General features: G+C 41.9%; 1 protein-coding gene and 1 long non-coding RNA gene across 6 annotated transcripts; one reads left to right on the top strand and one right to left on the bottom strand.

Moving 5' to 3' along the window:
• Window positions 1–3,055: 3,055 nt before the first annotated feature.
• Window positions 3,056–16,369, top strand: LOC124013538. 3 transcript variants are annotated; one of them, XM_046327853.1, is made up of 7 exons: window positions 3,056–3,191; window positions 5,933–7,936; window positions 8,104–8,264; window positions 8,342–8,574; window positions 9,108–9,237; window positions 15,428–15,525; window positions 15,606–16,369. In XM_046327853.1, exons 2-7 carry the CDS (start codon window positions 5,965–5,967, stop codon window positions 15,742–15,744), a joined length of 2,733 nt encoding a protein of 910 aa, XP_046183809.1. In that variant the 5' UTR covers window positions 3,056–3,191; window positions 5,933–5,964; the 3' UTR covers window positions 15,745–16,369. The 3 variants fall into 3 exon arrangements, with proteins under 3 accessions (XP_046183809.1, XP_046183810.1, XP_046183811.1); XM_046327854.1 differs by lacking the exon at window positions 3,056–3,191 and adding an exon at window positions 3,427–3,650; XM_046327855.1 differs by lacking the exon at window positions 3,056–3,191 and adding an exon at window positions 3,835–3,980.
• A 1,537-nt stretch (window positions 16,370–17,906) lies between these two features.
• LOC124013541 lies at window positions 17,907–25,784 on the bottom strand. 3 transcript variants are annotated; one of them, XR_006834890.1, is made up of 4 exons: window positions 25,473–25,784; window positions 23,763–23,892; window positions 20,655–20,780; window positions 17,907–17,966 (listed from the first exon to the last, which is right to left on the bottom strand). It is a non-coding gene; the product is annotated as an uncharacterized LOC124013541 (long non-coding RNA). The 3 variants fall into 3 exon arrangements; XR_006834891.1 differs by lacking the exon at window positions 25,473–25,784 and adding an exon at window positions 24,010–25,209; XR_006834892.1 differs by lacking the exon at window positions 17,907–17,966 and having other exon boundaries at window positions 20,654–20,780; window positions 25,473–25,782.
• Window positions 25,785–25,906: the final 122 nt, after the last annotated feature.

Genomic DNA, 25,906 nt, shown 5'->3' with positions numbered 1-25,906 from the left:
CCACGCTCACTGTTCATTAACTCTTGGAAGTGCTTGCACAAAGGATAGTAACATCTCATCCTGTGTTCTTGGAATCTTGGAATCTTTACGGCCCCTGGGATGATCTTGATTTATTATTAGAACCGGCCCGCAGACCGCAGCAAGCCGGCAGCCCGCAGATCTTTTACACGCACCAATACTACATTTCCCACAATGCAACGGTGACGCACCGAGCAGTAGGCTGCTTCATTTCAATATTTATTGGCACAGCAGTTGTCAGCATCACAGTAAAATTAACTTTCAGATACCCATCAAAAATGGCAAAACGGAAGGTGGACACTGAGAACCGGGGGTTTCAAACAAGGTGGGAGTCGGAGTATTTGTTCACGGAGGTAGCTGGAAAACCTGTGTGTCTTCTGTGTGGAGAAAGTGTGGCGGTACTGAAAGAGTATAATCTGAGACGACATTATGAAACGAAACACGCGGACAACAACAAGAATATGGACATGGAACAAAGGCTACAAAAGGCAGAGGAATTAAAACGAGGCCTCAAATCTCGACAGGCTCTGTTCAAAAAAGCCAAATCACAAGGCCAGGCTGCTGTCAAGGCCAGTTTTATTTTGGCAGAAGAGATCGCTAAATCAGCCCGGCCATTTACGGAGGGGGATTTCATCAAAAACTGCATGATTAAAGTTTGTGACGAAGTTTGCCCAGAAAAAAGGCAACTCTTTTTAAATGTGAGTCTGAGCAGAAACACCATTGCCGAGAGAGTAGACCAGTTGTCCATCAATCTAAAAGAGCAGCTTGTGAAAAAGGGAAAAGATTTCATTGCATATTCCTTGGCTGTGGATGAGAGCACCGACATTTCTGACATTGCCCAGTTGTCAATTTTCATCCGCGGAGTGGACTCCAGCCTAAGCGTGACAGAGGAGTTTTTGGCTTTACGTCCTATGCATGGCACAACTACGGGGCATGATTTGTATGAAGAGGTGTCAAGATGTGTAAATGAGATGGAGCTGCCTTGGGAAAAACTCGTGGGTTTGACAACCGACGGAGCACCTGCGATGTGTGGACACAGGAGTGGACTGGTGGAGAAGATACGGGAAAAGATGCAAGAGGAAAACGCGACAGGTGAGCTGACAGCTTATCATTGTATCATACACCAGGAAGCGTTGTGCGGTAAAGCCTTGAAAATGGAGCATGTAATGAGCATCATCACGCGCACAGTTAACTTTATCAGAGTCAAAGGTTTGAATCACCGCCAGTTCAAGGCATTTCTGACGGAGTTAGAAACGGAGCATGGTGATTTGCCTTATCACACAGAGGTGCGATGGCTAAGCCAGGGAAAGGTGCTTCAAAGATGTTTCGAGCTTCGTGAGGAGATTTGTCTGTTCTTGGACAGCAAAGGGAAAGACACAACACAACTCCGAGACGAAATGTTTCTGTGTGAAATGGCTTTTCTGTGTGACATTACGAGTCATCTGAATGCAATGAACTTGCAGCTGCAGGGTCGGGATCGTGTCATCTCTGATATGTACAGTACAGTGAAGGCATTTAAAACCAAACTGACTCTGTGGGAGACGCAGATGCGGAAAGAAAATTTGAGCCACTTTCCCAGCTGCCAGACCATGAAAGAGAAGCTCTCTACCAGTGCGTTCCCGAGCGCACAGTTGGCTGATAAAATAGGTATGCTTGCCGCTGACTTTCGACGCCGATTTGCTGACTTTGAAGCACAAAAAAGCAGGTTGGAACTGCTCGGTAACCCATTTGCTGTTGACGTGGAAAGCTCACCACCAAACCTCCAAATGGAGTTGATTGACCTCCAATGCAATGATGCACTGAGGGCAAAATATGCGGCAGTGGGTGCTGCGGAGTTCGCCCGTTTCCTCCCGACACAATGCCCCAGCTGCGCATCCAGGCTGCTCAAACGTTGTCTATGTTTGGCAGCACATACCTGTGTGAACAACTGTTTTCTTTGATGAACTTGAACAAAACATCACACAGAAGTCGACTTACTGCTGAACACCTCCACTCAATTCTGAGGATTTCCTCAGCTCAGAGCCTTACCCCGAACATTGATGAACTTGTGGAAAAGATGGGACACCACCAAGTATCACCCTCAACCTCAAACAAGTGAACATTACTGTGCAATCACATATTTAGAGTTTTTACTCAGTTCAAGTTTAAAAGTTAAAGTTTAATATTTGTTTTCACTGCATGTTACTTCTCCTTAAACAAAGTGTTGTTTTTGATTAATAGATTTTTGCACTTTATTTTATTGTATTTCAATCCAATTATATTTTAAAAATATTTCAGTTGAGTGGATGATAGAAAATTGCTATTATTGTTTTTTTCTTTGAAGTAAATTTAGCCCACTTTTGCTAAAATAGAAAATATAGGCTACTGATGGTGCCTTGAATACCGGTTTCTTTCATTTAATGTTCATGTTATGGGGATTTTTATATAAAGGAAATTTGTCTTTTGTGTCTGTTGAAAATTAAAGATTACTGACAGAGCCATAAGAAAATATTGCTTTATTTATCTGATCATATTGGAATATATTTGTTAGGTTTTCAGTAGGTTCAATTAGGTTCACTAGACTATATGCGTCATTTAAAATTTTTTCAATGAACATTCGAACAGTCCGGCCCTTGGCTTGTAGCTAAATTTTTTATTTGGCCCTCCGTCCATTTGACTTTGACACCCCTGCCCTAGCCCAATTGTCCTTTGCATATTATTTATATGTACTTTTGTTCCCACAGGTACTTCCTGTATTGATTTGTTGTTAATAAAACATAAAAAAATATAAATTTAAAAAATGTCCTTTGTATATTATTTATATATACTTGGGTTCCCACATGTACTTCCTGTATTGATTTGTTGTTAATAAAAACATATATATAACATTTAAATAATTAAACGTACATTAAGTCCGGCTAAACTCCCCTAACCCGGACGACCCTGGGCCGATTGTGCGTCGCAAGGGTTCCCGAAAGTCTCGCGATGTTGCGCAACAGGTGTTACAAACTCTGCTTTTGGGCTACGCCTCTTCCGCTCTGATTTAAGGAAGCACAGTTAATGTCCGTGTTTGGGTGATTTGTCGATCAGTCAGTCAACAGTCGCTTTGGTGCTCTCGAACGCGGCCGATGTTATTTCCGCATCAGCAGTGCGGGCACTGTAACTTCAGCCTTTCTCATCTAAAGAACTAAGGGGTATGTACTTGTACTTTAATAGATTTTTGAAGCTATTGGCACAGTCCAGTGAATGTTGCTCTTTCCAAGTTTATGTTAGTGGAAACAACACAACCTCCGTATTTGAAACTATTAAAATGTTTGTTTTTTCCAAAAGTCTGTCAACCGTACTTTAGTCAGGTAAACCACCACACATTTAGTTGGTATGCACCAGAGCTGTCAAACTGCATGTTTGATTAGTGCCACAGTATGAATCATAACCCGGAAATCGTTCCATTTGTTATTTCGCCATGTATTTTTCCATCTGGGTGTTTAAAACTATTTCATATAAGATCTGTGTTTCGTGTAGGCGTACCCTGGGGTGGCACATTGATAACCACGCAAATCCCTCTCGGACGTTAACTTTTATAAATATTTAGCTTAGCAATTATTTTGAGTAAATTGAAGGGAACACACGGCTTATCAGAACGTCACGCCAAGGTAAGCCTACAACAAACACAATTAATTAGATTTTAAAAAATCCAATTCAAATGGTTGTGTTTCAAACTCAAAGTAGACAGCCCTAAACCTTCAGTTCTTGGAGGGGAGGAGAAAGTCCCTCGGCCATATTTGTCGTCAGTTCAATTGATTAGCCAAAGCAAGGACGTTTGCAATGTATGCCCTATTTTTTATGGAGTTTGCGAGTGTCCAATTATGTTCATATCGGGGCTTGAAACGCCCCGTAATTCAATTCGCGATGATTGTATATCCGCGAAGAAAAGTATCGCCAAAACTTAAAACTCTACGTCGATATGAAGTCAACATACAAGTGTAAGTAAAAACGAATGTAAATAAGTTAGAAATTGTGCTACTAATGCACAAACACGTCTCATAAAAGTAATGCTTTGATTTGGTATCTTTAGGAAATCGTAGAAATAAACATTTCCTCCTTCAGAAGTAAATGGGCAGGCTAACGTTAATTAGCTCATTAATTTGCTAGCTATTATACAGTAGGCGTATATTAATAATTAACGTAAACTCACCCCATTCCGTACAAATGTGCGCAACCGCAACATTCAAACGAGGCTACAAAGATAACTAATGGGACTGTAGCGACTGTTAACTTCAAAATCGGGGGTGTGAACTAGGTTTCTATTCAAACGTTGATCGACATGGTAATGGAAATCTAGTATTGGAGAAGTTGAAAAAAACGGACCCTCTGTTACAGCATGCATGAAGCAACTATTTCTGTCTTACAATCTCACTCCACCAGGTGTAGCACTTCTCTCATCCTTTAAAAACAAGAAATTGACGGGGTAAGGGGGATACCTAGTCATTTTTTTCGTCATCATTGCATGCGCTCATCATACTCAAAGCCGCTGTTTACTTCTAGGATCACTTTAGCACCGCCCTAAAATCCCGATTCAAATTCGACACAAACCTTCACATAGGTATGTAATGAGACATTATATAAACTCTTTATAGTGTTTTATTTACATTTTAGAGGTGCTAAGTTGGACAGATCGAGTGGGAAAAAAGCTATTTTCCCACAAGACATCTCTCCTTCTCACTATCACGCATTAGTTTCGCTTCCCTACCCGCCATTTTTAAAAAGACCCAACGGGGCTCATTGCCTGCTTCAATTATGCAGAAACGGGCAGTGTTTTAAGTCATGTAATTGATTTTGTTGGAAAGGGGAGAAATTGTGCTTTACAATGGTATTGACATTACAGTTGATCTGGAAGTATTATGTTTTTGGGGAGCTAAAATAAGGGCAATTGTACGGACCAAGGCGATGTACAAGTTTACGTTATATAGTTAATATAAGTAGACATGCAATCATTACTGACTGTAGCGCATATGAAGCACCCACAAGCTATCTGTGGCTGAAAACAATCATTGCAGGATGACCAAGTGATGAATTTCTGGGCAAGGGCAGTCAAAAATGATTCCATCTTTAAAAAATGTTTCTATTAACAAATCAATACAGACAGTAAATGTGGGAACACAAGTGTGTGTATATAAATAATATACAAAGGACAATTGGGCTAGGGGGTTGAATTTCACATTACACAAGGACCTTAAGGGACATACATACACTTATTATTCTTACAGCTTTTTTGTTAGTAGAGCATTTAATTGTCTTAAAATACAGGTCAATTTATTTTTGTACGGTTAGAAAATGTGGTGTTTTTACCAACGATAGAAAAGTAAAAAAATCCTTCCTCTTGCCCTGCAAGTGTATACTCGTAAGATGTCATGACACGTCATCAGAAGTGTCCACTTCATTTGTGGGTGTGTCTTAAGTGTTTGGAGGGCAAGCAATGTGAAAATGAATGGCCGAAAAACTGTTGGAACCATTGCTGCGATTTTTAAGGGTATTATGACGCTTCCACTGTGGCAGACTATTTGAGAAAACAGTACAAAAATTTTATTTATGTATTACTCTCCTAATGAACTCCACCCAGTTGTAATGTACAGTAAGTACACTCTTAGAAGATAAAAAAGAGAGCCCCATGTTGGAGGTGTGGATATGGAATGGGCAAGCATAAGCTACGGACAACAAACAATTGCATTTTATCGATGGCAATTTGAATGCACAGAGATACTGTGACGAGATCCTGAGGCACATTTAAAATTGTTGCTTTTATATTTTTGTTCTGTATACGTGTAGAATAGGTATATAAAATAACAAAAGGTCAGGCCTACTTTATGTCCCAGAATTATTTGTATTATTTAATTGAACAGTTCACTGTACTCACCACATTGCTTTTCTTCCTCAGATATCCCTGCGTAGATAACATCGTCAGGAGTTATGGAACACAAGATTGATTTTCAAGAACTCCTGGCCAGACTGGATATCTCAGAGCCAACAGATCCTATTATCAAGTGCATTATTAATAATAATCTGGAGAGGCTGAAGAAATTGATTAGAGGCAAGGACATCAATGCATTGTACCCTTGTGTTGAGTTACAAGATGAAGTAACCCCTTTAATGGCTGCTGTTGCATTTGCAAATCAGGAGATTTGTACATTTCTTCTGGGAAAAGGTGCTGACTCCAACAAACCATCAAAGAGATATTTAGCACCACTGCATTATGCTGGACTGCGTAAAGTTCCAGTGAATATTGTGACAACATTACTGGAAGCAAAGGCAGATCCAAATGGTCTAGCAGAACAACCATTCTTTCCAATTCAATTAGCACATGACAGAGAGGATATTGTGAAGGAGCTTCTCAAATCTGGAGCTTTAATGTGGCTAAATTGGGGCGTCCATCCTGCAATTGATCAGAAATTGGAAAGAGTAATTGGAAACTTTGCTAAAGAGAGTGAGTTCTTTTCCAAAATCAAGCTTTTTTTCAATTTTGCACAAGCAATAAAACAAACATCCCCAACAGATGTTTTCAAGCACTATGATCTTCACTTACTAGAGCAGAACCCACAAACCCACCTCACAATGATTGACATGTGCTTTAACGTTGAAGGTGCAAATGAAGACGAATACTTCCAGAAAGCCATGAAATGGTTGAACGACTCCAAGAAACTAGTTTCCTATGTTGAAGATGTAAGCAAACGTCTGTCCACAGTTCCTCTGAAATTTAGGGCAGGTGCATTGAAATCCTTATATAGAGTTGTTTGCGCAATGAAGGAAATACCTAATGAGGTGTCACTTACCCTAATTCCTGAGTTAGTGAAACTGCTTTCCTCTAAAACAGAAGATTATCTTGTGCCATTGATCATTGTTACGCTCTATGGCATCACACAGAAGACAAAAGACAAGGATCGTTGGAGCAACTCTGACCTTGAGGAAATATGCAAGCACATTGTCCCATGCACACAGAGGAAGGGTTATCCCTATGAATTGAAGATGTATGCCTATGCCTTGCTAGCAGATCTTTACACATTTAGTTGTGTTCCTGGTTACATCAGCTCTCTGGGACTGACTCTGGTACCTGAAGGACTACTTAACTGGGGAAGGGATGAAAACCTGAAAGTAAAGCTGAGAGATCTAAACATGTCCTTAGACAGACAACGTTCTTTCTCCCTGTCAACAAGTGAAGATTCAAAAGACAGTCATTTGTCAGAAACCAAGAAGAAGAAGAGGAAGACGATTAAGAAGATGAAGAGAACGGCAGAAAAACAAGACATACCAAAAGAAGAGACAGACACTCAAGAAAATGAAACCTGTTTAGCCTTCAATACTTCATCTACCCCTGTTGAGGAATCTGGCCTTGATGAGTGTTCTAGTGTCAAGCCGTTCCACCCCACCACTGACGCGTCACCATCACAGCGCAAATGGCTCAAAGTCAGCAAGCGGTGGGAGACACAGTTAGAGAAGCTAGCCAACGTGGATGAATGTAAAGTTTATAAAGTAGGAAACCTCACTCTTATATCTAATGATGACTACTTTCGCATAGCAATGGGAAGTGATGGATCTGAGGTCTTCTTGGGCCTGAGGGATGATGGCACTGAAGTAGCTATAAAGAGAATTATCAGGTCAAACTATCAGTTTCTCAAGAATGAGGAAGGATTTTTACGTCTTCCAGAGCTTGACAGTAGCTGTATTGTGAGATACATGGACTTTGCAGAAGACAGTTTCTTTGGTTATCTTGCTCTTCAGCTCTGTGAATACACTCTGGATGAGTACATTAATACACACCTGTCCAAGGACGACACTCCTGCCCTGATGAAAATCACTGAAGAGGTGCTCTGCAGTTTAAGTGTCCTTCATGGTCCAACTACCAAAGTCCTTCATCGGGATATCAAACCTCAGAATGTTTTGATAGGTGAGATATACTATAGCATTGCACAGTTAAGCCTTTCACTCCCACTAAATATAATACATGGCTTTCATCATTGTGGATTAAAAATCCATATGCAGTATCTTAAAGTCATTTTCTAGTACCTATACTTATGAAAAGCATGATATTGTGATATTATTTATCCTTAACAGATGTCAATGGAAATGCAAAATTGGCAGATTTTGGCATAAGTCGCAGATTGACAGTGGAACAAACAACTCTACACACAGTCCCTGCAGGAACAAAATGCTGGATGGCCAAGGAGACGTTAGACAAACAAGGCTCTGGATATAAGAGGAGCTCTGACATACAGGTTGAGCAACGTGAAGATAGAATAAAGATTATTTCCTGTTTGTAGAGCGATGGACTGAATGATTGTTGAAATTTCAGGTGGCTGGGATGTTGGTATACTACGTTCTTTCTGGTGGACACCACCCCTTTGAAGGTCCACTTGGTGAGGAACTTGAACAGAATCAAAACATAATCAAGGGGACTTACACACTAGAACATGTGGCAGACGAGGTGACAAAAGACCTCATTGAGTGGATGATCAATGAAGACCCTGCTGGGAGACCTACAGTGGAGGAGACCCTGAATCATCCCCTCTTCTGGAAACCACAGAGGTGAAAATCCTTATTTGTCACTTGAAAAGTTGTTTGTTAGTATGGCACCCTGTGTAATGAATAATAATAATGAACATTACTGACTTTATTGTCCCCATGGGGAAATTGTTGCTGTGTCGTGTACATGTTTAAAGTGGTGTTTAAATAACAAAGCAAATTGACCTTACAACTTCCATAAGTTACAACCAATAAAGAGTAGCCTGTTGGCCTTACTGGGTCGATAGGAACATTAGCTCGAGCTATTTAGTAGGGATATCACACCACATTTCATACATTGCATTTAAAACACAAACTAAAGCTAAACATAAGGACAAAACATTTTGGGATCAGTATTCCAGTAATAGTGACAGAATGATTGACACAATGATAATACTCTACGTGCATAATGAAAATAATGAGTTAATATTATTACGATGCATAGGATGCTTGGGCAAAATAAGAGACGATGCTAAAGTATATGCATTAAACTAGGAGTACACAAAGTACGTGAATGTATGACTAGACATTTTTTACTGTATATTGTTGTCTTTCAGGAGAGTTGAGTACTTGCGAAGAATTGGGAATGAGAAGGAGGTCGGGAAGTATAGCGACGCTGACCAAAAACTTCTAGAAGCTCTGAAACAAAGTGCTACGGAGAGAACCTTCTGTCAGTGGAGATCCAAGGTGAACCAGATGTCATTTTATAAAATGTAGTGGGGCAAAAAAAATATTTAGTCAGCCACCAATTGTGGAATTTCTCCCACTTAAAAAGATGAGAGGCCTGTAATTTTCATGGATACACTTCAACTATGACAGAAAAAATGTATTATTTTTTTTTTTAGAAAATCACATTGTAGGATTTTTAATGAATTTATTTGCAAATTATGGTGGAAAAAAGTATTTGGTCAATAACAAGTTTATCTCGATACTTTGTTATATACCCTTTGTTGGCAATGACAGAGGTCAAACGTCCTATTTTCTTCTAAAGTACTTATATCTACTTTGGCTCCGGAACCCCTCAACTGAAGCTAGCCAGCTAACTACCAGCTAGCTACCAGCTATCAGTCAGCAAACCATTGCTAGCGGTCTTCAGCTAACCGGTCATCAGCTAACCTTTAGCTCGGAAAGCTCTCGCCAGTTCGAACAACGCGACTCTAACCAGAGCATAACGGACCTCTTTTTTCTGGATTCTTCACAACTAGCTATCTAGCTAACCGCAACCCTGGATGATTACTCCTGGCTAGCATTTCCACCCACTTAGCTTGAAGCTAGCCCAGCCAGAGCTCCTGTGCTACCACCGACGCATACTCCTGGGCTACAATATCCGGACCCTCGACCGGTGTATCGATGTCACCGCATGAAGAGGAATAAACAGACTCACCCCATCGCGACGTCCTTGCTTGCTAATTCGGCCTGCTAACTGCTAGCTTGTTTAGCCCCGGTCCGCTAACTGCTACCTTGTTTATCCCTGGCCTACTAACTGTTAGCTTGTTAGCACAGTCCTGCTAACCGTCTGAATCGCCGCGTCCCAAACACTCACTGGACCCATATTTACTTTCTCTTTTCGATTTTTAATTTGTTTATACCTTCCGGTAACCTGCCTCACCCAATGTGATACGGAATCACCATTATTTTTAATTTTTAGAACACACTCAAGAACCTCCAGAAGCTAACCAGCTAACTAGCTACAAGCTATTTAGTCATTGTTAGCCACTGCTAACTGTTTTTTAACCTGGATAACACTCGCCAGTCCAGTTTGCCCCATCCACCGCTGCCCCCCTGGACACTGATCACTTGGCTACATAGCTGATGCATGCTAGACTGTCCATTAATCACGGTACTCCATTCTGCTTGTTTATGTTTTATCTGTCGGCCCCAGCCGCACTCAGGCTTTGTGTAGTTAATCCGACCCTCCCTGCCTAGCCTACGCCATTTTACCTGCTGTTGTTGTGCTAGCTGATTAGCTGTTGTCTCACCTACTGTTTTAGCTAGCTCTCCCAATTCAACACCTGTGATTACTGTGTCTCTCTCGAATGTCAATATACCTTGTATACTATTGTTCAGGTTAGTTATCATTGTTTTAGTTTAAAATGGAGCCCCTAGTTCCACTCTTCATACCCCTGATACCTCCTTTGTCCCACCTCCCACACATGTGGTGACCTCACCCATTACAACCAGCATGTCCAGAGATGCAACCTCTCTCATCATCACCCAGTGCCTGGGCTTACCTCTGCTGTACCCGCACCCCACCATACCATTATGCCCTGAATATATTCTACCATGCCCAGAAATCTGCTTCTTTCATTCTGTCCCCAACGCTCTAGGTGACCAGTTTTCATAGCCTTTAGCCGCACCCTCATACTACTCCTCTGTTCCGCGGGTGATGTGGAGAAAAAACCCAGGCCCTGCATGTCCCCAGGCACCCTCATTTGTTGACTTCTGTGATCAAAAAAGCCTTGGTTTCATGCATGTCAACATCAGAAGCCTCCTCCCTAAGTTTGTTTTATTCACTGCTTTAGCACACTCTGCTAACCCTGATGTCCTTGCAGTGTCTGAATCCTGGCTCAGGAAGGCCACCAAAAATTCAGAGATTTCCATACCCAACTAACATATTCCGTCAAGATAGAACTGCCAAAAGGGGCGGAGTCGCAGTCTACTGCAGAGATAGCCTGCAAAGTAATGTCATACTTTCCAGGTCCATACCCAAACAGTTTGAACTACTAATTTTGAAAATTACTCTCTCCAGAAATAAGTCTCTCACTGTTGCCGCCTGCTACCGATCCCCCTCGGCTCCCAGCTGTGGACACCATTTGTGAATTGATCGCCCCCCATCTAGCTTCAGAGTTTGTTCTGTTAGGTGACCTAAACTGGGATATGCTTAACACCCCGGCAGTCCTACAATCTAAGCTAGATGCCCTCAATCTCACACAAATCAAGGAACCCACCAGGTACAACCCTAAATCTGTAAACAAGGGCACCCTCATAGACGTCATCCTGACCAACTTGCCCTCCAGATACACCTCCGCTGTCTTCAACCAGGATCTCAGCGATCACTGCCTCATTGCCTGTATCCGCTACGGAGCCGCAGTCAAACGACCACCCCTCATCACTGTCAAACGCTCCCTAAAACACTTCTGTGAGCAGGCCTTTCTAATTTACCTGGCCCGGGTATCCTGGAAAGACATTGACCTCATCCCGTCAGTCGAGGATGCCTGGTCATTCTTTAAAAGTAACTTCCTCACCATTTTAGATAAGCATGCTCCGTTCAAAAAATGCAGAACTAAGAACTGATATAGCCCTTGGTTGACTCCAGAACCGACTGCCCTCGACCAGCCCAAAAACATCCTGTGGCGGACTGCAATAGCATCGAATAGTCCCCGCGATATGCAACTGTTCAGGGAAGTCAGGAACCAATACATGCAGTCAGTCAGGAAAGCTAAGGCCAGCTTCTTCAGGCAGAAATTTGCATCCTGTAGCTCCAACTCCAAAATTTCTGGGACACTGAAGTCCATGGAGAACAAGAGCACCTCCTCCCAGCTGCCCACTGCACTGAGGCTAGGTAACACTGTCACCACCGATAAATCCATGATTATCAAACTTCAACAAGTATTTCTCAACGGCTGGCCATGCCTTCCCGCCTGGCTACTCCAACCTCTGCCAACAGCCCCCCCCCCTCCGCAGCTACTCGCCCAAGCCTCTCCAGGTTCTCCTTTACCCAAATCCAGATAGCAGATGTTCTGAAAGAGCTGCAAAACCTGGACCCGTACAAATCAGCTGGGCTAGACAATCTGGACCCTCTATTTCTGAAACTGCCCGCCGCCATTGTCGCAACCCCTATTACCAGCCTGTTCAACCTCTCTTTCATATCGTCTGAGATCCCCAAGGACTGGAAAGCTGCCGCAGTCATCCCCCTCTTAAAAGGGGGAGACACCCTGGACCCAAACCGTTACAGACCTATATCCATCCTGCCCTGCCTAAGGTCTTCGAAAGCCAAGTCAACAAACGGGTCACTGACCATCTCGAATCCCACCGTACCTTCTCCGCTGTGCAATCTGGTTTCCGAGCCAGTCACGGGTGCACCTCAGCCACGCTCAAGGTACTAAACGATATCATAACCGCCATCGATAAAAGACAGTACTGTGCAGCAGTCTTCATCGACCTTGCCAAGGCTTTCGACTCTGTCAATCACCATATTCTTATCGGCAGACTCAGTAGCCTCGGTTTTTCGGATGACTGCCTTGCCTGGTTCACCAATTACTTTGCAGACAGTTCAGTGTGTCAAATCGGAGGGCATGCTGTCCGGTCCTCTGGAAGTCTCTATGGGGGTGCCACAGAGTTCAATCCTCGGGCCGACTTTTTTTTTCTGTATATATCAATGATGTTACTCTTGCTGCGGGCGATTCCCTGATCCACCTCTACGCAGACGACACCATTCTATATACGTCCGGCCCGTCCTTGAACACTGTGCTAGCTAACCTCCAAACGAGCTTCAATGCCATACAACATTCCTTCCGTGGACTCCAACTGCTCTTAAACGCTAGTAAAACCAAATGCATGCTTTTCAACCGTTCGCTGCCTGCACCTGCACGCCTGACCAGCATCACTAACCTGTATGGTTCCAACCTTAAATATGTGGACATCTATAATAATATAATAATAATATATGTTTACCTAGGTGTCATGTGCATACATTCTAAGTACTGTAAACTCTCCTTCCAGACTCATATCAAACATCTCCAATCGCAAAATCAAATCAAGAGTCGGCTTTCTATTCCGCAACAAAGCCTCCTTCACTCACGCCGCCAAACTTACCCTAGTAAAACTGACTATCCTACCGATCCTAGACTTCGGCGATGTCATCTACAAAATTGCTTCCAACACTCTACTCGGCAAACTGGATGCAGTTTATCACAGTGCCATCCGTTTTGTCACTAAAGCACCTTACACCACCCACCACTGCGACTTGTACGCTCTAGTCGGCTGGCCCTCGCTACATATTCGTCGCCAGACCCACTGGCTCCAGGTCATCTACAAGTCCATGTTAGGTAAAGCTCCGACCTTATCTCAGTTCACTGTTCACGATGGCAGCACCCATCCGTAGCACGCGCTCCAGCAGGTGTATCTCACTGATCATCCCTAAAGCCAATACCTCATTTGGCCGCCTTTCGTTCCAGTTCTCTGCTGCCTGTGACTGGAACGAATTGCAAAAATCGCTGAAGTTGGAGACTTATTTTAATTTTTTAATTTTACCTTCATTTAACCAGGCAAGTCAGTTAAGAACAAATTCTTATTTTCAATGACTGCCTGGGAACAGTGGGTTAACTGCCTGTTCAGGGGCAGAACGACAGATTTGTACCTAGTCAGCTCGGGGGTTTGAACTCACAACCTTCCGTTTACTAGTCCAACGCTCTAACCACTACGCTCACCAACTTCAAACATCTGCTATCTGAGCAGCTAACCGATCGCTGCAGCTGTACATAGTCTATCGGCAAATAGCCCACCCATTTTTACCTACCTCATCGCCATACTGTTTTTATTTATTTACTTTTCTGCTCTTTTGCACACCAATATCCCTACCTGTACATGACCATCTGATCATTTATCACTCCAGTGTTAATCTGCAAAATTGTAACTATTTGCCTACCTCATGCCTTTTGCACACAATGTATATAGACTACCCCTTTTTTTTTCTTGTGTTATTGACTTGTTAATTGTTTACTCCATGTGTAACTGTTGTCTGTTCACACTGCTATGCTTTATCTTGGCCAGGTCGCAGTTGCAAATGAGAACTTGTTCTCAACTAGCCTACCTTGTTAAATAAAGGTGAAATAAAAAAATAAAAAAATACTAGGTTTTCACACACTGTTGCTGGTATTTTGGCCCATTCCTCCATGCATATCTCCTCTAGAGCAGTGATGTTTTGGGGCTGTTGCTGGGCAACAGACTTTCAACTCCCTCCAAAGATTTATGGGGTTGAGACTGGCTAGGCCACACCAGGACCTTGAAATGCTTCTTACGAAGCCACTCCTTTGTTGCCCAGGCGGTGTGTTTGGGATCATTGTCATGCTGAAAGACCCAGCCACATTTCATCTTTCAATGCCCTTGCTGATGGTAGGCTTTGTTACTTTGGTCCCAGATCTCTGCAGGTCATTCACTAGGTCCCCCCGTGTGGTTCTGGGAATTTTGCTCATCGTTCTTGTGATCATTTTGACCCCACTGGGTGAGATCTTGCGTGGAGCCCCAGATCGAGGGAGATTATCAGTGGTCTTGTATGTCTTCCATTTCCTAATAATTGCTCCCACAGTTGATTTCTACAAACCAAGCTGCTTACCTATTGCAGATTCAGTCTTCCCATTCTGGTGCAGGTCTACAATTTTTGTTTCTGGTGTCCTTTGACAGCTCTTTGGTCTTGGCCATAGTGGAGTTTGGAGTGTGACTGTTTGAGGTTGTGGACAGGTGTCTTTTATACTGATAACAAGTTCAAACAGGTGCCATTAATACAGGTAACGAGTGGAGGACAGGAGCCTCATAAAGAAGTTACAGGTCTGTGAGCCAGAAATCTTGCTTGTATGTGACAAAATACTTTTCTACCATAATTTGCCAATAAAGTCATTAAAAATCCTACAATGTGGTTTTCTGGAGAAAAAAATATTTTGTCTGTCATAGTTAAAGTGTACCTATGATGAGAATTACAGGCCTCATCTTTTTAAGTGGGAGAACTTGCACAATTGGTGGCTGACTAAATACTTTTTTGCCCCACTGTATATACCTGTACATGTATACACTAATGCAAAAGTGTGGGAGTGCCCTCTCCCCTGGCAGAGTGTAGAAAGCTCAGAGGCTACACAATTTACAGATTGTTTTGTGTTCACAGCTGCCATCTGAATTGATGAAAAAGATGGATGGCAGAAAGCCCTACCCTGAGAACATGTTGGGGTTACTACGCTTCATACGCAACCTCCATGAGCACAAGTAAGACTGTTTTCCCCCGTACTAAAATGTTTCACTGTCTTACCATTTGAAGGTGGCTGAGTTTGTTTCTCCTTCTGCAGTGCTGAGGATTTAGAATCTGTTGACCTGATGAAAATGTTCCCTGATCTCTTTGGATGCGTCTACATGTTGGCCAAGAAACAGAGCTGGAATTCAAGGCCTGGTCTGAAAAATGTGTTTCAGAGAGATCTAAGCTCATGATTCTGAAATGTAAACTCATTTGAACTGATTAAATATGAACTATAGTAATACTTTTGACTTTTTGTTGGTAGAGGCAATGACTTTAACTGTCTCAAGGACATTTTATATTCTATATTTTCACTGATAGATCTAATATCCATATGATTTTTACAAATAATGATCTGACATGGTTATAGCCTACATATTATGGGAGTTCACACAAATACAGTACTCACAAAGCTTTGGTGAAATGTAGTGATTACTTTTTAACTGTCTTCACTTAAGGTTTATGGGATTTGTATTAATATAAATGATCTGTATGAGATTTCAGGGATGTCTGGATCAAAGTATTGACATGTTTTTTTTCTATCTGTGTTTTGCTTGATATGAAAATGAAGTCTGCCCAAGAGTGCATTGAAACCTGATTGTATTTCTTAAATCTGTGATCTAGCATTGGAGCTGTGATCACCAAAATGAGAAATACAATGGAGGTGCTGTGACGCCCTCTTGTGGATAGAACTGTGAAGGTTACAAATGTAGTGATCATCAACATTTATTTTTATTTTTATTTTTAATATTAATGGAACACAACAGTAAAATGTTAATGCAACTCTCTCAATATAATAAAGGCTATCAAAGAGCAATATAAAACTGCCATTTTTTTTACACACCTGGACATTCCCACCCACCTGCAACAGCTGCTGGTGTAGAGTAAACAAACTAGTATGCAGTAGGAACAAAACATTGTCCTCTTTTTGGTATAAAGCCACACATCCAGCACCAGATCAACCACAATGAAAAACAGACCTCTGAGTCACCAGGAATTCTGACAGAGGGTAGTAGACCTGTCACCTGTGACGCCAGGTGGTCGCTTATTCCACCCGATTAGATGACGATCACCTCAGTAAAAGGTGGAAATCACACCATTCAGGTGAATGTGGTCGACATGCTATGTCGGAACTTAATGTGTTGCGCCGTCTGGCCCCAGACACAGACTGTTATTGTTTTGACCTATTAAATGATTTATCACCCCCAAGAAACACAAAGCATAAGATATCAATTGTGATGTGTCCCCCTTTAATAAACACAAATTATATATTAGAAACATGTTATTTTTATCAAACAATTGTACAGACTAACAGACTTTAATTTTATTTTATTGGGATCCCCATGATCTGGGGTCCAAAAACGTACGTTGTATGCAAGTATATTTGAGTTCTCTTTACAGAACAATGGAACAGTTGTGGTAGCAGTAGGGCTTTTAGGTTCGTCTGGATCAAGTTATGATCCACCAAAACATGAGGGAAAGTACTTTGCCAACCAAGCTGATGTGGATCAATTCAGGTGATAGAATCAAATCAAATTTTATTAGTCACATGCGCCGAATACAACAGGTATTACCTTACAGTGAAATGCTTACTTATGAGCCCCTAACCGACTGCAGTTTCTAAAAATATGGATAAGAGAAAAGTAACAAGTAATTAAAGAGGAGCAGTAAAAAAAAAAATATATATATATATATATATATATATATATATACAGGGGGGTGCCGGTACAGAGTCAATGTGGAGGCTATATATAGGGGGGTGCCGGTTAGTTGAGGTAGTATGTACATTTTATGTAGAGTTAATTAAAATGACTATGCATAGACTACAACAGAGAGTGGTGTAGAGAGGGGAGGGGGGGCAATGTGAATAGTCTGGGTAGCCATTTGACCAAATATTCAGGAGTCTTACGGCTTGGGGGTAGAAGCTGCTTAGAAGCCTCTTGTACCTAGACTTGGTGCTCCGGTACCGCTTGCCGAGTGGTGGCAGAGAGAACAGTCTGACTATTGTGGCTGGAGTCTTTGACAATTTGTAGGGCCTTCCTCTGACACCGCCTAGTATAGAGGTCCTGGATGGTAGGAAGCTTGGCCCCGGTGATGTACTGGGCCGTTCGCACTACCCTCTGTAGTGCCTTGCGGTCGGAGGCTGAGCAGTTGCCATACCAGGCAGTGATGCAACCAGTCAGACATGCTCTCGATGGTGCAGCTGTAGAACCTTTTGAGGATCTGAGGACCCATATCAAATCTTTTCAGTCTCCTGAGGGGGAATAGGTTTTGACGTGCCCTCTTCACGACGGTCTTGGTGTGCTTGGACCATGTTAGTTTGTTGGTAATGCGGACACCAAGGAACTTGAAGCTCTCAACCTGCTCCACTGCAGGCCCGTCGATGAGAATGGAGGCGTGCTCGGTCCTCTTTTTCCTGTTGTCCACAATCACAAGGGTAAAGTGAACATTATGCCTGCATGTAATATGCACTGCATTTTAAGTATAACTTCCATTGTTACCTTATACACAACGTGAACAAAATCTATAATTATTTGAATAGGCTTTATGCATTATTCTGCCTCATTTTCTTTTTTAGTATTTTTTTCAGTGTTTGATTAGTAGTTTGTGACTAATCACTAACATTGAGTGGCTGCTGCCAACACACTGACTCAAATCTCTAGCCACTTTAATAATTAAATTTGATGTAATAAATGTATCACTAGTCACTTTAAACAATGCCACTTTATATAATGTTTACATACCCTACATTACTCATCTCATATGTATATACTATATATATGCTCTCTCCATTGGCTTCCAGTTGAAGCTCGCATCCGCTACAAGACCATGGTGCTTGCCTACGGAGCTGTGAGGGGAACGGCACCTCAGTACCTCCAGGCTCTGATCAGGCCCTACACCCAAATAAGGGCACTGCGTTCATCCACCTCTGGCCTGCTCGCCTCCCTACCACTGAGGAAGTACAGTTCCCGCTCAGCCCAGTCAAAACTGTTCGCTGCTCTGGCTCCCCAATGGTGGAACAAACTCCCTCACGACGCCAGGACAGCGGAGTCAATCACCACCTTCCGGAGACACCTGAAACCCCATCTCTTTAAGGAATACTTAGGATAGGATAAAGTAATCCTTCTCACCCCCCTTAAAATATTTAGATGCACTATTGTAAAGTGGCTGTTCCACTGGATGTCATAAGGTGAATGCACCAATTTGTAAGTCGCTCTGGATAAGAGCGTCTGCTAAATGACTTAAATGTAAATGTAATGTAAATGTATACTGTACTCTATACCATCTACTGCATCTTGCCTATGCCGTTCGGCCATCTATCATCTATATATTTTTATGTACATTTTCTTCATTCACTTGTGTGAAAATGTAGTTGTTGTGAAATTGTTAGATTAATTGTTAAGATTACTTGTTAGATATCACTGCATGATCGGAACTAGAAGCACAAGCATTTAGCTGCACTGGCATTAACATCTGCTAACCATGTGTATGTGACAAAACATTTGATTTCATTTGATTGATTTGTCAAATGTAGTGTGCCTGCTGAGAGGTGGAGGGGATGAGAGGCAAAAACATCATACTCTTCATGTATAATTGCTGCTGAAGGTGCTTCCACAAAGTACTAATAAAAGGTCTGAGTACTTATGGAAATGTTTTTTTGTATTTTTATAAATGAGCAACTTTCTCTAAAAACCTGTTTTTGCTTTGTAATTCTGAATTATGGGGTATTGTGTGTAGATTGATGGGGGGGGGGGCAATTGAATCAATTTTTAGAATAAGGCTGTAAAGTAACATGTAGAAAACGTCAAGGCATCTGAATTCTTTCCGAAGGCCCTGTACATACAGTACATACTGTATGAATAAACATCAAATGTTACATACTACATTACAGGTAACACTTAACAAAACATGACATTTAATCTGTAATCTATTGATGTGACTAAATGTATCTGCTGTTTGCTTTTATTAAAACGGAAACACTTTAAACATACTACATTTAGAATTGAAGAGGTCTTTAAGCTCCTGAACTAGATCTGCTGGGCTCCTCCCACCCTCATGTGGTCCAGTTGTGTTTACACCTATCAACAATTAAAATAACATGGTGCAGAATGACACTTTACATAATTTAGGACAAGTATAAGCACCCACCTAATTATTATGATTGATTATTTATGAAAATATGCAGAGGAAAACAAGAAACGCAGCAACCACAATGTCTGGCTTTTACAATAGTACTTTAGGCCAAGTGCTGCACCTCCTTTTGTCCTCAATGTTTATTCAAGATGAGGACAACAGCCTCCACAAGCACATCCTCCAAATCAGACAACTTAATAAGAACATTTATTAAACTACACGAGGAACCAAACATTACATTTATAAGAAAGTCAATTTGACACTTTTTCTACTGAAAACAAATGACTGATTATATTTTCTGTAACACAATCGTTCTGTTTAAAAGTCATCTCTGAACCCATATTAACCTCTTCTCTTCTTCAAACTTCTTATCTTACCCTATGTGAGGTTCTAAAACAGAAACACATTTAACCCACACTTATCAGGCACATATTTGCAGCTTTTAAGTAAGAACCAATAGCTGCAGGGTTGCTGGTTCAAACGACTGGAGGGTTGCTGGTTCAAATGACTGGAGGGTTGCTGAAATCTAATTTAAGTGATACCTAATAAGGGTCCAATGAACAACATATGAAACACTTTGAAACTACGAATTAGAGGCTAAAAAGTGTGGGCTAAAATATAGTGTTAGGCTGCCATCCTAACATCTGTTACTCTGAGCTGGGCTTTAAATTGCTTTGTATGGTCACCCACTCTCCTAGCCCTAATGTCTTCAGCCATCTGTCCTTTATCCCTTGACTCCCTGAACTCCTCAGTCATCGTCTGGAATTTCCACCTCTAAACCCCCCAACCTGCCACTGAGGGTTGTCAGGTCACCTGAGATGACAATATTGTATACTGATGTCAACTATAACAGAAGATATTGTCGTGGTGAAAGTATCGTGAGCTATTGGCGTATTTGAACCATACAGGATCACCTTCAAACTGTTCATGCTCACCTACGAAGCACTGAATGCGCTGGCGCTAAACATACCTTACTGACCATCTGCACCCCTAGATTCCCGACCTGCTCACTGCACTCCTCTAACAATGGCCTCTTCATCCTCCCTTGCACCAGGCTTAGCTCCATAAGAGACGTTGCTTTTAGCAGTGCAGTACCCTAAAGAAGCACACAAAAACGGATCAAAACTGGCACGAATATCCAGTTTATTGTACAGATGTGATGGTACAACGCAGTGGGCACTGTTACTCCAGTGCTGCGGGATACAGTTCTACCGTGACAGAGCCAAGGCGAGCACACCATGTTGTTTCACTATTTAACCAGATATTCAACTGACCAACAAGCCAGATAATGTCAGTTATAAACAAAATCATGCACGTGACCCATGACTGTATCAATATTATAAAGACATAGTCCACATATAATATTCTCTAATAATATACTGTCTGATAATATACACCATTAAGCAGACACTTTTCAGTGACTTAGTCATGCGTAGCTTAACCTCTTTCTGTCACACCCTGATCTGTTTCACCTGTCTTTGTGCTTGTCTCCACCCCCCCACCAGGTGTGTCCCATCTCCCCTCATTATCCCATGTATTTATACCTGTGTTCTCTGTGTCAGTTTGTGTTGTTTGTCAAGGCAACCAGTGGTTTCCCCCTTGCGCCTGTATAGTTCCTGGTTCCGACCATTCTGCCTGCCCTGACTCCAAGCCTGCCTGCCGTTCTACTGACCTCTGCCTGAGACTGCCTGCCATTCGCTACCTTCTGGACTCTGATCTGGATTACTGACCACTGCCTGGGCTTGACCTGTCGTTTTGCCTGCTCGTTGTTCTAGTAATAAACTTTTGTTGCTTCAACACTGTCTGCATCTGGGTTTTCCCTCAAATGTGAAACTTTCTAAATATGTTGGAATACTAATTGTTTTATGCAATGAAGAATACATGCTTAATGAAACAATTAACTTTTAAATTGTTCTCTAACATTACGGAATACCCAAGTTGACTTTTTTTTGGTGTGACATGCTTCACCTGTGATTGCGCCCAGGTGCATCTCGTTATTGGTGGGTGGGATTTTCCCTATCGATTCCATGTTTTTCCCCAGTGGCCAGAAGATTCTGATTATTTGTAAAAAGTCAGTGTGCCTTGAGAGGACAAGAGAGGTGAAGGTGTCTTAAACTAAATTTCCAGTAATGGCAGCCTGATAGTTGAATCTTAAGTATGGCAAGGGTATGACCCCAAGCCAGGACCAGCTCTCCTTCTCCCTGGGCACATCTCCCTAAACCTATGACCGTATATATTTTTAAAGTGAAAGCTAATAAGTATATATTGGTGATATGAGCATTAGAGCTGAAGATATTTTTAGATTATTGTGGCGTGCTGCATTGGTGATTATAGAGATGTGACTCTAATATTGGTGATGAAAGATATTGGTGCTTCAGAATAAATCTGTATTTGAAATATATCTCAGGCACATCAGATACAACTGATTGCATTAGGCTGTATCAAGGGCTTTGTGATTCGTTGGCCAGTCAATTCAGGTGTGATTGTGCCGGGCTGGATAAAAATGCTTTCTTACTGTTCACGAGGAAACTAATTAGGAAACACGGTATCATTTTGTACTTCCATAATAACTGCTATGTACTTAGTCTAAGTAGTGGTTGTTAGATAACAGCACAACTCCAGCCAACATGTTTCAGAACAGTGTTTATACTGCATGTATTACTGTGTACTAGTTATATAGGATTGAGGGCAGCTTGATGTAGTGTGACTAGATGCACTCATTACTAACTACATAGACATCCATCTCACAGCTGCTGAATGATTATGGATTGATAAGTGATTTGTAGTGAAACGCATAGTTTTAAGTAATAGATTTCTGAATATATTTCACTTATGACTCAAACCGTGGACCTCATTCCTGTAAATCACTCATGTGCAAAGACCTTGCTCAACAATGAATGTCACATCAAAGTTGACTTTCACTGCTATTCTGATGACAGCCAGCTCTACCACTCCACCAAACCCACCACTCCCCTCCCTCATCAGCTGCCTTCATGACACCCAGAGCTGGATGAGCATGAACCTCCTCAAATTCAACAACAACAAGACAAAGGTTATGCTCATTGGCTCCAAATTCACCCTCTCCAAGCATTACCATAGCTGACTTCCTGGTCCCTCGAAACACAAGTCAAAAGCCTGTGTCTCCCTGGGCAATTCCCTCTCTTTCGAACCCCACATAAAAACCAACACCCGGACAGCATTCTTCCACGTACGAAATATCTCCAGGCTCCGCCCCTCACTGTCACACTCCAGAAACGAAACCCTCATCCATGCCTTCGTTACGTCCCGACTGGACTGTAACACGCTACTCACCAGATCCCCACCAAACCCATCAATAGACTCCAACTGGTTCTGAACTCTGCTACCAGAATCTACACCTGCACCAGATCAACTGAACACATCAAACCAATCCTCCTCAATCTACACTGGCTCCATGTGCAATCCTGTATTCACCTTAAAACACTCTGGCTCTTCCAACAAAGCCTTTCATAACCAGGCACCCACCTACCTCTCTGATCTTCTCCCAGTCTATGCCCCCTCCCACTCCCTCCTCTGCTGGTGGTCTTGTCTCCACCCCATTTCACCATGGGTGCCCTGGCCTTTAGCTCCTATTCCCAACCCCAACCTCTTCATTTTATCTGTCTTTTTGTCTGGTCCTTTAGTTTGAAATGGTTTAGATTTTATACTGCACTCTTAATTGCTGCACTTGATTTTAGGACTTTACGTACGACACTTCATTTTATGTAATGTAAGATGTCCTTAATGTAAGATGTCCTGTAAGGCGTCCGCCAAATGAAAATTCATTATTAGTGTATCGGGGGAAAAGGATGTTGTTGGCCAGTTAATATAATTTAAAAAATAATAATACTCTTACTTTAAAACCCCTTTAAAAAAATATAAAGCAGGAAACAGTCATATTTGAAATTAGGATTATATCATATTTTTCGGTCTAAAAATGTATTACTGTGGGAAGATGCATTATGGAATGAAGAGGAGAAAGTAGTAGAGTAATTCTCAACATTTCAGATCAGAATGCAGGACTACATTGTTTTATACACATTCATCTGAGAATACATACCTTTCCCCTTCAGCACCTCTGCACAAAACAAGTTATAGGCAGACACATTGCGCTTATAACCAGCAGCTTTAGCCGCACCCAGGTGTTGCAGTTGGCGTTAAGTAAAACACCCATAGTTACCAATCCAGTTCTGTAATTTGAAAGGAAATCGTTGTCATTAGATGTAACGAAAAACATTCAACCATAACACTGTAACTTCTGTGTTGATAAAATGACGTTATAGCACTGTATTTTAACATGATTTTACACTGTTGCCTGATTCTGCCTCATCCAGTGTGGTGAATTGTTCATTCTTTTTTTCCACAATATTCAAATAATACGGAGGGTTAGGAAAGAAAACACGGCCTGGCTGGGGTCGTCCAGCGGTCGTGTGCTGTGGTGGAATGTCTCCCAAATATGCTTGCACCAATCCAATGCTTTTAAATGTATGAGGTGAAATGAAAGTGGAAACACTTCTGAATGCACCTTATTTATTCCCCCACTCTCCACTAAATCAATTTGTCGCCCCAATCCTATCTTGCCACTAACCCCTCAAAATCGACCAACCCTGTAGTCAAATGTCCCCCACTTCCTTAACGTCGCCATAAACTGTCGAGATTCCTGTTTTATAATTCGCAGCGATACTTTGCTGTGTGCTGGCACTCGCCAGAAACCGAAGGGTGACAGAAAGCCTTTCTGCATGATTTACGGGCATGCTGTGAGTTCTCTCGTGTGACATGTGAGGGGCAAGTCGCTGAAGCAAGTCGTCAAATCTGGCAACCGACACACCAAGTATTGAAAATGTATTTTCTTGTCAATGGCGTTTCGCATAGGTTGGACGAGACGTGTACAGTATGGTTTTGTCGTCCGCAGTGGACGAATTTGGCATTGTCTCAATCTTTTTAAAATTCTTCTCCCGAGTAGTAATATTAGTTCAAGCTCTAGCAATTGCAATTAATACATGTTTGCTTCTGTTGCTAAAAAAAGTACTGTTGTAAAGCATAGAAGATCAGACACTCTGACATTTTCCTAGCATATAAAATTACATATTTACACCGGATCCGGAAGTTCAAACGTCGTCGCTAGCTAGAGTCAAAAAGAGTGCCTCGACTCCTCCCATGGCCCCCTAGTGGGCATCCACGACACAAGGTGGACCTGTCTGGGTGGAATGCAACAAAAAGAGTCTGCTGCCCCGCCAAAAACCGACTCCCCCCACATGCACACAGATCAAAGGAGGGCTCTTCTAGCCACCTTCACAAGCGTCCCAGAAAGTCTCGCCTCTGGGTTTTACAAGCTCTTCTTTCCGACTTCGCCTCTTCCTACAAATACTTTTGATAACTAAACCAAGATAGACCACAGCCTGTTTCCTATGGGAACAAATGAGTAACAGTGGCCAGAACAAAAAAAGGAGATCGAATCCCTGAGCTGACAACGTAAAAATGTGTAGTTCTACCCCTGAACAGGCAGTTAACCCACCGTTCCTAGGCCGTCATTGTAAATAAGAATGTGTTCTTAACTGACTTGCCTAGTTAAATAAAAATTAATAAAGAGTCAAGCACGAGCTAGCGGGATCCTATTAGCCCGTTTTGGCATGCCTCTGCATATTTCCGTTAGGGAACGCCTACTCAGAGTTCGCATGTGCAATAACTAAATTCGCCTTTGCATTCCTTCTAAACAAAGCAATGTTTTTACAACGTTAGCAAATGTTAAATTCTACAAAACGTTGTCCACCTTCATAACAGATTATAGTTTTGGTTACAGAAAACTACTGAAATAAAAAATCAATAATCGATGAGAAAATGTGCAGAATGTTGGCCAAAATCCATCTTCTCCCACTGCCGGCTTCTTCTTACTACAATATTTGGTAGTGAGTGGAAACGCCAAGCGGTTTCATTTTTACATCCGGTGAAATATCTGTCTCATTGTTCTATCGTTTCTTCCTCTCTGATTTCAGGAAGAACAGTTAATGGCCGTGTTCGAGGTTAATGGCTAGAAGGGATACAGCTTTTGTCAAATGAGCCTTCTAGCCATGTATGTGTTCAAGAGTCAAAAGCGCAATGTATAATGGGTAAATTGTGACTGAGTGACTTTTTAGTAAATAATAATGAGTCGTTACTTATGATGCAAGGTGATTTGTAGATCAGTCAGTAGACAGTCGCCTGCGG

Source organism: Oncorhynchus gorbuscha, linkage group LG25 (assembly GCF_021184085.1).
Source record: "Oncorhynchus gorbuscha isolate QuinsamMale2020 ecotype Even-year linkage group LG25, OgorEven_v1.0, whole genome shotgun sequence".
In the NCBI taxonomy this organism is placed as follows: Eukaryota; Metazoa; Chordata; class Actinopteri; order Salmoniformes; family Salmonidae; genus Oncorhynchus; species Oncorhynchus gorbuscha.
This window is presented reverse-complemented; position numbering and strand designations above follow the sequence as displayed.

Excerpts from the sequence above, each read along its gene's own strand:
- LOC124013538 (XM_046327853.1), top strand. The coding sequence starts at position 5,965 with ATGGAACACAAGATTGATTTTCAAGAACTCCTGGCCAGACTGGATATC. Across the intron at positions 7,937-8,103 it reads ACCTCAGAATGTTTTGATAG|ATGTCAATGGAAATGCAAAA; the intron begins GTGAGATATACT and ends TATCCTTAACAG. Across the intron at positions 8,265-8,341 it reads AGAGGAGCTCTGACATACAG|GTGGCTGGGATGTTGGTATA; the intron begins GTTGAGCAACGT and ends TTGAAATTTCAG.